A 12,497-nucleotide genomic window follows, 5' to 3' on the forward strand; every position below is an offset into this window, starting at 1 on the left:
GCTCTGCTCTGGCGCTCTGCTCTGGCGCTCTGTTCTGGCGCTCTGTTCTGGCGTTCTGTTCTGGTGTTCTGTAATATGTTGTCTGCCTGGGTGCTCACTGTGTGCTGTGGGCATGCCTAGGGAGACTGGCACTGTACTGGTGTCTGGGTGCTGTGGGCATGCCTAGGGAGACTGGCACTGTACTGGTGTCTGGGTGCTGTGGGCATGCCTAGGGAGACTGGCACTGTACTGGTGTCTGGGTGCTGTGGGCATGCCTAGGGAGACTGGCACTGTACTGGTGTCTGGGTGCTGTGGGCATGCCTAGGGAGACTGGTGGGCAGGTCAGTAGCTTCTCTCTGGGCTTTACAGCAGCTGCTCTGGTTGTGTCCCTAATCCCTATATAGTGCACTACTTTTGACCAGACCTCACACTATTAACCGGTGCCTTCCTCACCGACAGGCAGGCAGGCAGGCGGTAATGTTACATAATCACACCTAGCAGAACACCGCTGAGAGAGGAGAGCCGAGGAACGGATTCTTAATCTTTCCATCTCTCTCCCCCTCCACTCCTTCTCCCTTTTTTCCACTCCAACTCTTTTTGGATCAGAGAATAACAAAACAAAGAGATCCACTGAACATTATGTTGACGTCGTCGTATCAGACCACTGTTACAGAGTATTTCTGCACCCAGATGGTTATGGCATATCAAAATCCTGTATGCATGTTTTCCAACACCATTTTGTTTCCCCCACCATTTTGTTTTCCCCCACCATTTTGTTTTCCCCCACCATTTTGTTTTCCCCCACCATTTTGTTTTCCCTACCATTTTGTTTTCCCTACCATTTTGTTTTCCCCACCATTCTAAATGTGGCCAATAAAGGGATATTAACTTCTCACCCTCTGAAAGAAATCTAGGATGGCAACCTATTCATTACATTGTACACTACTTTTGACCCGAGCACTATGGGCCCTGGTCAAACGTAGCGCACTATATAGGGAATAGGGTGGCATATTGGACACAGCCTAGCAGAGGGTATAAATGCTTCCTTGTCGAGGAGGATGGAGAGCCACCACCACCAGAAGTTACAGGGGAAATTATGTAATTAAAACACCATCATTAAAGTTAAGCAGGGAGACCATGGCTAGTGGAGATCTGATGAGCTCATGGTGTGTGGAAGAGTCAGTCAAGACCAGCTCCACCCACACCTCTCATCTAAGGGACTTGGCTGTGACTGTTAACTGGAACAATCCAGCAGCTTATCCTGGCTGGGATCATCTTCTCGATGGCACCACATCACTCTGCCCATTGGTTAAACACCACACAGCCATGTGCAGTAAGTAAGCCTTGCTTTAAGGAGTCAGTCATTCACTTAATGGACTGACTGAATTAGTAGTTAGCGTCGTTAGCCCCTGACTGACATCAACAGTTCTGCTAATGTCATGGTCAGCAGACACACCGAGATGTTGTGACGACAGAACACCGCCACCTCCAGGTTGTGACGACAGAACACCGCCACCTCCAGGTTGTGACGACAGAACACCGCCACCTCCAGGTTGTGACGACAGAACACCGCCACCTCCAGGTTGTGACGACAGAACACCGCCACCTCCAGGTTGTGACGACAGAACACCGCCACCTCCAGGTTGTGACGACAGAACACCGCCACCTCCAGGTTGTGACGACAGAACACCGCCACCTCCAGGTTGTGACGACAGAACACCGCCACCTCCAGGTTGTGACGACAGAACACCGCCACCTCCAGGTTGTGACGACAGAACACCGCCACCTCCAGGTTGTGACGACAGAACACCGCCACCTCCAGGTTGTGACGACAGAACACCGCCACCTCCAGGTTGTGACGACAGAACAGAACACCACCACCTCCAGGTTGTGACGACAGAACACCGCCACCTCCAGGTTGTGACGACAGAACACCACCACCACCTCCAGGTTGTGATGACAGAACACCGCCACCTCCAGGTTGTGACGACAGAACACCGCCACCTCCAGGTTGTGATGACAGAACAGAACACCGCCACCTCCAGGTTGTGACGACAGAACACCACCACCACCTCCAGGTTGTGACGACAGAACAAACCACCACCACCTCCAGGTTGTGATGACAGAACAGAACACCACCACCATGTTGTAATGAACAACATATGCTTGCTTATTTTGACTTATTACACTTAGAAACACACAGGCCTCTAAGAGGGTATTACACACGATTCATAACATACCACCCTGCTCTTATCTTTCAAAAACTATGAAAAAGAACGGGAGAAAAGAAGGCCATCAATACCACCTCCACCTGGATAGAATATCACCGGTGTGTTTTAAAATCTCTTTAAAATATGTCCACAGTTTCGGCCCCCCTCAAGTTCTCTGGCAGCCTGGGGGAATAGTAACTACAGGCTGCCTCTCCATGCCTCTTGGTCCTAGGCTTTGGGAGAGTTAAAAGACCTGTGCCAGAGAAATCTACCGGGTACAGAACGTACATGTCTGACATGTATTGGGGTGTACAATCGTGGATTGATTTAAAAAACCGATAGAAGAATCTATAAATTAATTATTAAACTCACAGGCAGCCAGTACAGAGACCTTAGAACTGGTGTAATGTGTTCTCTCCATCTGGTCTTGGTCAGTACCCGTGCTGCAGCATTCTGTATGTTTTGTAGATGACCAATGGTTTTCTTGGGTAGATCAGACAGGAGAGGAGGTAAACAAAGAGGGGATCAATGAGAACCAGAGATGCAGTAGGAGGAAACTGAAAAACTCAACCTCCACTGTAGGAGTACATACTGTAATCCTGTTGCAATAGCACACAGCCATAAATCAAACACACACTCACACACTCAACAACAAAAAAACTCAACACACACACACAGTCTATGAAAGAGACGCACAAAGACACTCACGCACATCACAATACCTTCGCAAATGGCAGAAAACTGTTCTGTGGTCGGAATCTGTTCTGAAGTCTCTGGGTGTCTTCTCTCCTCAGAGTCAGATAACACGTGGTTTACTGAGAAACACCTGACATTACCCTCTCAGTAAGTCAGCCAGAGACTCTCCTCCTCGACCAATAACTGTCTGACATTCTTTCCTGCCCTCTCCTCAACTCATGAAACGCCACAGCGGAGTGGAACGCAAAGAGAGCGTCTGGCTAACTGTCTGTCTGTGAACTCTCTCACTCAAACCTCCACAGAGTGAGTTGAGATAAGAGTCGTAGCTTTTGGTTCTCACTTCTGACTGCCTCTCCTTCTGCTTGAGCACCAGCTAGAAGTCACACTTCCCTTCTCTTTCTGTCGTTGCTTTCCTGCTCGCTCTCCCTCACTGTTCTTTTTAACCCCTGTTCTGAAATCAGGGAAAGCCCTGACGGCCACTGTGCCGACTTCTCCTACCGGAGCAACATTCGTTTTTTTTCTCTCAAATCCAAAACAAAGCAGGATGCAGGGCTAAAGAAGCTCTGGTGACTAATTCCTATTCATGTGTGGCGAGGGACACACACACACACACAGTCAACAGCAGATTAGCCACTAACCCACTTGTGATGAGCAGCAACCTCCCACGCCACCACAGCAGCTATAAATACACATTGATCTGTCCTGTGAATTGATACAATCTGCTGCCTCACAACAAGCTCTCAGTTCACTAGCAAACGAGGACAATAAAAGTTCAAACATACATGCACGGGGACTAATGGGTGTTGCTAACGCACGGGGACTGATGGGTGCTGCTAACACACGGGGACTAATGGGTGTTGCTAACACACGGGGACTAATGGTTGCTGCTAACACACGTGGACTAATGGGTGTTGCTAACACACGGGGACTAATGAGTGTTGCTAACACACGGGGACTAATGAGTGTTGCTAACATACGGGGACTAATGGTTGCTGTTAACGCACGGGGACTAATGGGTGCTGCTAACGCACGGGGACTAATGGGTGCTGCTAACGCACAGGGACTAATGGTTGCTGCTAAGGCACAGGGACTAATGGTTGCTGCTAACACACGGGGACTAATGGGTGCTGCTAACGCACGGGGACTAATGGGTGCTGCTAACGCACAGGGACTAATGGGTGCTGCTAACGCACGGGGACTAATGGTTGTTGCTAACGCTACGGGGGACTAATGAGTGTTGCTATCGCACAGGGACTAATGGGTGCTGCTAACGCACGGGACTAATGGGTGCTGCTAACGCACGGGACTAATGGGTGCTGCTAACGCACAGGGACTAATGGGTGCTGCTAACGCACGGGACTAATGGGTGCTGCTAACGCACGGGGACTAATGGGTGCTGCTAACGCACGGGGACTAATGGGTGCTGCTAACGCACAGGGACTAATGGTTGCTGCTAACGCACGGGGACTAATGGGTGCTGCTAACACACGGGGACTAATGGGTGCTGCTAACACACAGGGACTAATGGGTGTTGCTAACACACGGGGACTAATGGGTGCTGCTAACGCACAGGGACTAATGCATATTGCTAACGCACGGGGACTAATGGGTGCTGCTAACACACGGGGACTAATGCGTGTTGCTAACGCACAGGGACTAATGAGTGTTGCTAACGCACGGGGACTAATGAGTGCTGCTAACACACGGGGACTAATGGGTGCTGCTAACACACGGGGACTAATGGGTGCTGCTAGCACACGGGGACTAATGGGTGCTGCTAACACACGGGGACTAATGAGTGTTGCTAGCACACGGGGACTAATGGGTGCTGCTAACACACGGGGACTAATGCGTGTTGCTAACGCACAGGGACTAATGGGTGCTGCTAACACACGGGGACTAATGGGTGCTGCTAACACACGGGGACTAATGCGTGTTGCTAACGCACAGGGACTAATGGGTGCTGCTAACACACGAGGACTGATGAGTGCTGCTAACACACGGGGACTAATGGGTGCTGCTAACACACAGGGACTAATGGGTGCTGCTAACACACAGGGACTAATGGGTGTTGCTAACGCACAGGGACTAATAGGTGCTGCTATAACGCACAGGGACTAATAGGTGCTGCTATAACACACAGGGACTAATGGGTGCTGCTAACACACGGGGACTAATGAGTGTTGCTAGCACACGGGGACTAATGGGTGCTGCTAACGCACAGGGACTAATGCGTGTTGCTAACGCACAGGGACTAATGGGTGCTGCTAACACACGAGGACTGATGAGTGCTGCTAACACACGGGGACTAATGGGTGCTGCTAACACACAGGGACTAATGGGTGCTGCTAACACACAGGGACTAATGGGTGTTGGTAACGCACAGGGACTAATAGGTGCTGCTATAACGCACAGGGACTAATAGGTGCTGCTATAACGCACAGGGACTAATGAGTGTTGCTAACACACGGGGACTAATGAGTGTTGCTAACACACGGGGACTAATGAGTGTTGCTAACGCACGGGGACTAATGAGTGTTGCTAACGCACGGGGACTAATGAGTGTTGCTAATGCACACAGGGGTACTGAAATAGACACAGAACACGCTCAGAAATACACTGAAAAAGAAACAGACACAGGGGAACTTGCACATTGCACACACTGCTGGAAGTCTCAGTAGAGTGACTGCTGAACATGGTGTACTGCGGCCTGGCTGTTGATGGCTGTGCTGGGTGGTTCAGGTGACCTGCTGCTACCTGGGATCACCATGTTACTCCCTCTGCAGGCTGGTGCTCCAGCAGTCAACCCTCAGTCTGTCTGTGTGACTGGTTACAGACAGATCTCAGTAGTGAGTGTGTTGTTGGAGTCAGTCGCCGTTAGTCATGGCACGCACACACAAGTATGGACGCACCAACACACATACTAAAATCGCACACACACACACACACACACACACACACACTATTTTTTACAAAGCACACTTGAGGAGCACTGAGTCACAGCCCAGCAGTTCCTACGCAGAATTTGTAGTCACACACACACACACACACACTGTGTGAGCTCACACACACACACACACACACACACACACTTTTTCTCCCACCTCCCTCCAGAAAGAGAGGAGGAGAAGGACGTGGAGAAGGAGGAGAGATGGCTGGCGATAAGGGAGTGAAGTCAGTAAGTGAGAGTTACAGGCAGCTTAGAAATCCCCAGACAGTCAAAGTCTATCTATCCAGAGCAAGGTGAGCTGTGGTGAGCTCAGAAACCACCTTGCCTCACCCTTTCTTCCCATGGCAGCAGCGGGCGAAAACCAAGAGACGGCCCTCATGTTACGCAACAGGATGATGTCACCGCCAGCAGAGTCAACCACCCTCTACTCCCCACCCTTCATCCAACCCTCTCTCATCCAGAATCATCCCCCCTTACTCATATGCCTCGTCTTTAGCCCGTCAGAGACGGCACCGGAGAAGACGGCTGACGTTTTACGTGCTTTTTGCGTTGTTTGTCATTTATTTATTTATATTTATTTTGTACATAATATTGCTGCTACTGTCTCTTATGACCAAGAATAACTTCTAGACATCAGAACAGTGATTACTCACCACCAACTGGCAGAAGCCTTTTTTCCCTTTAAAGACCCTGATGTGAACGACATTCTGCTTTCCCCGGGAACAGGCCCAAATCTCCGTCATTTGCGTGAAGAGACGATGGAGAAAAAGAGGACAGAGGTCAGGCTGCCTTTTGAGAATTCGTAGGCGATTGAATAGACCCCCCCGTCTTCCGTTCTTCTAGCTAACGTGCAAATGGAAAATAAAATTGGCGACCTACGAGGAAGATTAAACTACCAACGGAACATTACAAACTGTAATATCTTATGCTCCACGGAGTCGTGGATGAACGACAACATTATCAACATACAGCTGGCTGGTTATCGTATCGGCAGGATAGAACAGAGGTGTCTGGTAAGACAAGGGGTGGCGGACTATGCATATATGTAAACAACAGCTGGTGCACGATATCTAAGGAAGTCTCAAGGTTTTGTTTGTAGACCACACTATCTACCGACAGGTTTTCATCTATATCTTTCTAGCTGTCTACATACCACCACAGACCGCTGCTGGCATGAAGATTGCACTCAATGAGCTGTATTCCACCATAAGCAAACAGGAAAACACTCATCCAGAGGCGGCGCTCCTAGTGGCCGGGGACTTTAATGCAGGGAAACTTAAATCCGTTTTACTAAATTTCTATCAGCATGTTGAATGTGCAACCAGAGGGGGAAAAAAAAACTCTAGACCACCTTTACTCCACACACAGAGACACGTACAAAGCTCTCCCTTGCCCTCCATTTGGCAAATAATCCTATCCTGATTCCTGCTTACAAGCAAAAATTAAAGCAGGAAGCACCAAAGACCCGGTCAATAAAAAAGTGGTCAGATGAAGCCGATGTTAAGCTACAGGACTGTTTTGCTATCACAGCATTGAGGAGTACTCCACATCAGTCATTGGCTTCATCAATAACTGCATCAATGAAGTCGTCCCCACAGTGACCGTACGTACATATCCCAACCAGAAGTCAAGGATTACAGGCAGCATCCACACTGAGCTACAGCTGCTACAGCAACCATCAAACAGGCAAAGTGTCAATACAGGACTAAGATCGAATTGTACTACACCGGCTCCGACGCTCGTCAGATGTGGCAGGGCTTGCAAACCATTACAGACCACAAAGGGAAGCACAGCTGAGAGCTGCCCAGTGTCACGAGCCTACCAGACGAGCTAAACTACTTCTATGCTCGCTTCGAGGCAAATAACACTGAAACATGCATGAGAGCACCAGCTGTTCCGGGCGTCTGTGAGACCACACTCTCCGTAGCCGATGTGAGTAAGACCTTTAAACAGGTCAACATTCACAATGCTGATGGGCCAGACGGATTACCAGGACGTGTTCTGCGAGCATGCGCTGACCAAATGGCAAGTGTCTTCACTGACCTCTCCCTGTCCGTGTCTGTAATACCAACATGTTTTAAGTATATCACCATTGAGGATCTGAGCACACATGCCAAATCTTTTCAGTCTCGTGAGCGGGAATAGGTTTTGTTGTGCCCTCATCACGACTGTCTTGGTCTCTCTCTGTTGTCCATCGCAGAGGGAGTGTCAATCAACTGGACCTGATAACATCCTTCTCTAAATCCTTACTAAACCAGCCAGGAATAACTTCAGTACATTACACAAGCAACATACCAGTACAATTCTCTATAGACAATCATGTTAGACTGCTTGGTGTGCTGATAATTTCAGAGCCTTCTACAAAAGGGACCTTGAATAATACATTACAACAACAAACATTGAAACAAAGCAGCTGTTAATAAAAGAAACCTGTGTAGAGCAATTCCCTCACAATAAATGTTCGATAGACTTTTGTGCTGCTTATTACACAGATCCCTCAACTTGATTCAATTGGACATTGAAAACGATTGTCCAAAGAATGTCCTGCCTCTCAACACATCACTGAGTGGCTGTGTCCCAAATGACATCCCATTCCCTATATTAGGGGTACTGAACTCTTACACTACAAGGTTCGAAGCCCAATGTTCACTCTAAATGTTTACGGGCACTGAGCAAATTTCAGGTCTGCTGAGCGCAAACTTGAACGTTGTGAAATTTCTGTTGAACTTCCAGCACGCATTTACCATGAACACTGAGGCTGTACCTGCTTTAAGTTAGTTTTAACAGTGTTCAAGTAGGCTACTGTTGTTATTTGGTCATAATGAAGGCCTACCAGAGTGGCCTACCATCAAAAACAATGGAGAAATTGCATCCCATAACATTTTAACATGGAAATAGCTGTTCTATCATTCAGCCTACAGTAGCAGCCAATGTGTGGTGTTCAATGCAGGCCTACATTCCATGAGTCTGACAAAAGCATGCAGGGCTTGACATTAACCTGTTCATCCACTTGTCCTTCAGACAAGGAGGTGACTGGAAATGTTGTGGTGTTTGATGTAAGAAACCACACAATTATCTCCGTACCACTATTACAGAGAATCAAATGATGTCACCCTCTGCCTATTGGCTACTTAGCTTAGCCTGTCCATTTAAGAAAAAAGTATCTTTACCTGACTCGTTTTTTAAAGATGGCTAGAAATGCACACGTTTTGTGCTCTCGTAGGAAGTAAATCACTCCATTGCTGATTAGCTATAACTGGGCTAATGACTCACTGACTAGCAAAGAATATGAACAAATGTGCTCAGGTGGCTACATGAAGCTTTCGCTACTCACGACCGCACATGCTGTAAACACAGTCCAGTTCAAAGCAAATGGCACAGATCCATATAAGGCAATAGTCTATTTGCATATAGGGATACTTTAGCTCTGATTGGTTATGGCGCACCGGTCTATGTATAGTATGGGCCTGAGTCGTGCCTGTCAATGCAATAGAATTCTACTCCGATGCGTTCTGCCTACAGTAAAATCTCTTGCATAGTTAGGTTTGTTTCGGTATGTTGCATTGAAAGTGGCTAATAACGCATTGATTCGATCACAATTCCCACAGTAAAGAGAAACGTTGATAGTGTTAACCCACGTGGAAAACTCTAGAAAGTTAAGTCTCATGCTTCTCTGCGCAGGCTGGTATTTCTTCTGCGCGGCAGTCCTGGGGGAGCTGTGCGCAGCTTAGAGGGAACATTGCTAAAGCCTCCTGGTTTTCTGTTCTACTTGATAATTAAAATGGCACCCACTTGGTGTCCCAGGTCAAAACCAGTCCCTGATTAGAGGAGAACAAGAAAGAAAAAAACACAGTGGAACTGGCTTCCAGGTCAAGAGTTGAGTTTGAGGGCCTTATATTTAAGCAATAAGGTATAAGGCCAATATACCATGGCTAAGGGCAGTTCTTATGCACGACGCAACGCAGAGTGCCTGGATACACCCCTTAGCTGTGGTTTATTGGCCATATACCACAAAACCCAGAGGTGCCTTATTGCTATTATAAACTGGTTACCAACAAAATTAAAGCAGTACAAATAAATGTGTCATACTCGTGGTATATGGTCCATTATACCATGGCTGTCAGCCAATCAGCATTCATGGCTCGAATCACCCAGTTTTTTTTGTGTGTGTATATATATATATATATATATATTTTTTCCCCCTTTTGGTGAGGCAGTGGTCAGTTGTAGTACACTATGCTGAGAATAGAGATCCATGTGGGACAAATCCTGGGTGGCTAAAAAAATCTATGTCTGGGAGAGCCAATGAGGCGAGGCGATGGGATAATCACTAATGGACGCCAGGGTATTCTGGGTAAATTGACATTCCCTTTGTAGTCTTCAGGTAAAGATGTTCACGAAGCCATTTGCTGCAGGGCGAGGCTACAGCTTCCCTTCCCCGGGGACCCAATTGTTACTCCGTCTAACCAGACAATGTGCGACAGTAAACTGAAGATGTGTCTGCCTTTTCCTTAGGTAGTGCACTATTTTTAACCCGTGTGTGCATGTAAGACTGGAGTCAATTGTGCTTGTATCATACAGTCTTACATATGCTAATGTCTGTTCATGTAAGCACAGGCAACCATTGCTGCAGTGCATCCATCCAGAACACTGCACTTCAACGTTATGACCTCTGTATGGAACGGCTCTTTAAACGTGTCAGACTGTTGTCTAATGTTCTGTGTTCTGTATGCATTCAACATTAAATTATCGGCTCAGCTATTAGAGTCAGGCAGCTAACTGTGTCTCATTGATAGTAATGACCAACATGGCCAAAGGGTCATTGGCATAGTCTATCTCACAAATGGCACAACATACCCTATATAGTGCACTACCTTTGACCAGGACCCATGTAGGGATTAAGGCATACATTTTGGGAAGCAGCCAAGGCACATGGATAAAAAAAAATATTTAAAAAACAGCCACACAATACATTGCTGGGTCAATGAATCAATGCTACAGTATTTGAGGATGAGGGGTACCCTTATTGGACGAGAGATGGTGAATGGACAAATAAGGAATCGAGGAAGAAAGTGGTGATTTAAACTCCAGCTGAGGAAATCATGGACTCAAATGAGCATGTCATCGTGGCCAGCAAGGAGACTAGCTGTTATTGTTCTTTCTCCAAGTAAGTCACTGTGGAGCAGAAACTGTGGGTAACACTGCATGGCTGTCCTCCCTGTCCGGTGGATCGAAGCTGACGTACACAGCACACTCTGTACAGTTACAGTACCATCCCTCCCTCCCAACCCCCCTTCTCTATAGTTACAGTACCATCCCTCCCAACCCCCCCCCCTTCTCTATAGTTACAGTACCATCCCTCCCAACCCCCCCCTCCCCCTTCTCTATAGTTACAGTACCATCCCTCCCTCCCAACCCCCCTCCCCTTCTCTATAGTTACAGTACCATCCCTCCCAACCCCCCCCCCTCCACTTCTCTATAGTTACAGTACCATCCCTCCCTCCCAACCCCCCTCCCCTTCTCTATAGTTACAGTACCATCCCTCCCAACCCCCCTCCACCTCTCTATAGTTATAGTACCATCCCTCCCTCCCAACCCCCCTCCCCTTCTCTATAGTTACAGTACCATCCCTCCCAACCCCCCTCCCCCTTCTCTATAGTTACAGTACCATCCCTCCCAACCCCCCTCCCCTTCTCTATAGTTACAGTACCATCCCTCCCAACCCCCCTCCCCTTCTCTATAGTTACAGTACCATCCCTCCCAACCCCCTCCCCTTCTCTATAGTTACAGTACCATCCCTCCCAACCCCCCTCCCCTTCTCTATAGTTACAGTACCATCCCTCCCAACCCCCCCCTCCCCTTCTCTATAGTTACAGTACCATCCCTCCCAACCCCCCCCCCCTTCTCTATAGTTACAGTACCATCCCTCCCAACCCCCCCCTCCCCTTCTCTATAGTTACAGTACCATCCCTCCCAACCCCCCTCCCCTTCTCTATAGTTACAGTACCATCCCTCCCAACCCCCCCCCCCCCCCCCTTCTCTATAGTTACAGTACCATCCCTCCCAACCCCCCTCCCCTTCTCTATAGTTACAGTACCATCCCTCCCAACCCCCCTCCCCTTCTCTATAGTTACAGTACCATCCCTCCCAACCCCCCTCCCCTTCTCTATAGTTACAGTACCATCCCTCCCAACCCCCCTCCCCTTCTCTATAGTTACAGTACCATCCCTCCCTCCCAACCCTCCCCCTTCTGTACAGTTACAGTACCATCCCTCCCAACCCCCCTCCCCTTCTCTATAGTTACAGTACCATCCCTCCCAACCCCCCTCCCCTTCTCTATAGTTACAGTACCATCCCTCCCAACCCCCCCCTCCCCTTCTCTATAGTTACAGTACCATCCCTCCCAACCCCCCTCCCCTTCTCTATAGTTACAGTACCATCCCTCCCAACCCCCCCCTCCCCTTCTCTATAGTTACAGTACCATCCCTCCCAACCCCCCTCCCCTTCTCTATAGTTACAGTACCATCCCTCCCAACCCCCCTCCCCTTCTCTATAGTTACAGTACCATCCCTCCCAACCCGCCCACCCTTCTGTACAGTTACAGTACCATCCCTCCCAACCCCCCTCCCCTTCTCTATAGTTACAGTACCATCCCTCCCACC

General features: G+C 48.5%; 1 protein-coding gene across 7 annotated transcripts in view; it reads right to left on the minus strand.

The window, feature by feature from the left end:
- LOC135551714 (zinc finger protein 40-like) overlaps window positions 1-12,497 on the minus strand; it is a 98,867-nt gene that overhangs the window by 58,880 nt on the left and 27,490 nt on the right. The window contains exons 1-2 of one of the 7 annotated variants that reach the window (XM_064982900.1): window positions 2,912-3,410; window positions 2,562-2,672 (exon numbers count right to left, since the gene is read on the minus strand). The exons of the other annotated variants lie outside the window; for them this stretch is intronic. Coding sequence (XP_064838972.1) covers window positions 2,562-2,610 — 49 coding nt within the window. The 5' untranslated portion in view covers window positions 2,611-2,672; window positions 2,912-3,410. Of the gene's footprint in view, window positions 1-2,561; window positions 2,673-2,911; window positions 3,411-12,497 lie in introns of those variants that run through there. 7 annotated transcript variants of the gene reach the window in all.

This window comes from Oncorhynchus masou, chromosome 13 (genome assembly GCF_036934945.1).
Source record: "Oncorhynchus masou masou isolate Uvic2021 chromosome 13, UVic_Omas_1.1, whole genome shotgun sequence".
NCBI lineage: Eukaryota > Metazoa > Chordata > Actinopteri > Salmoniformes > Salmonidae > Oncorhynchus > Oncorhynchus masou.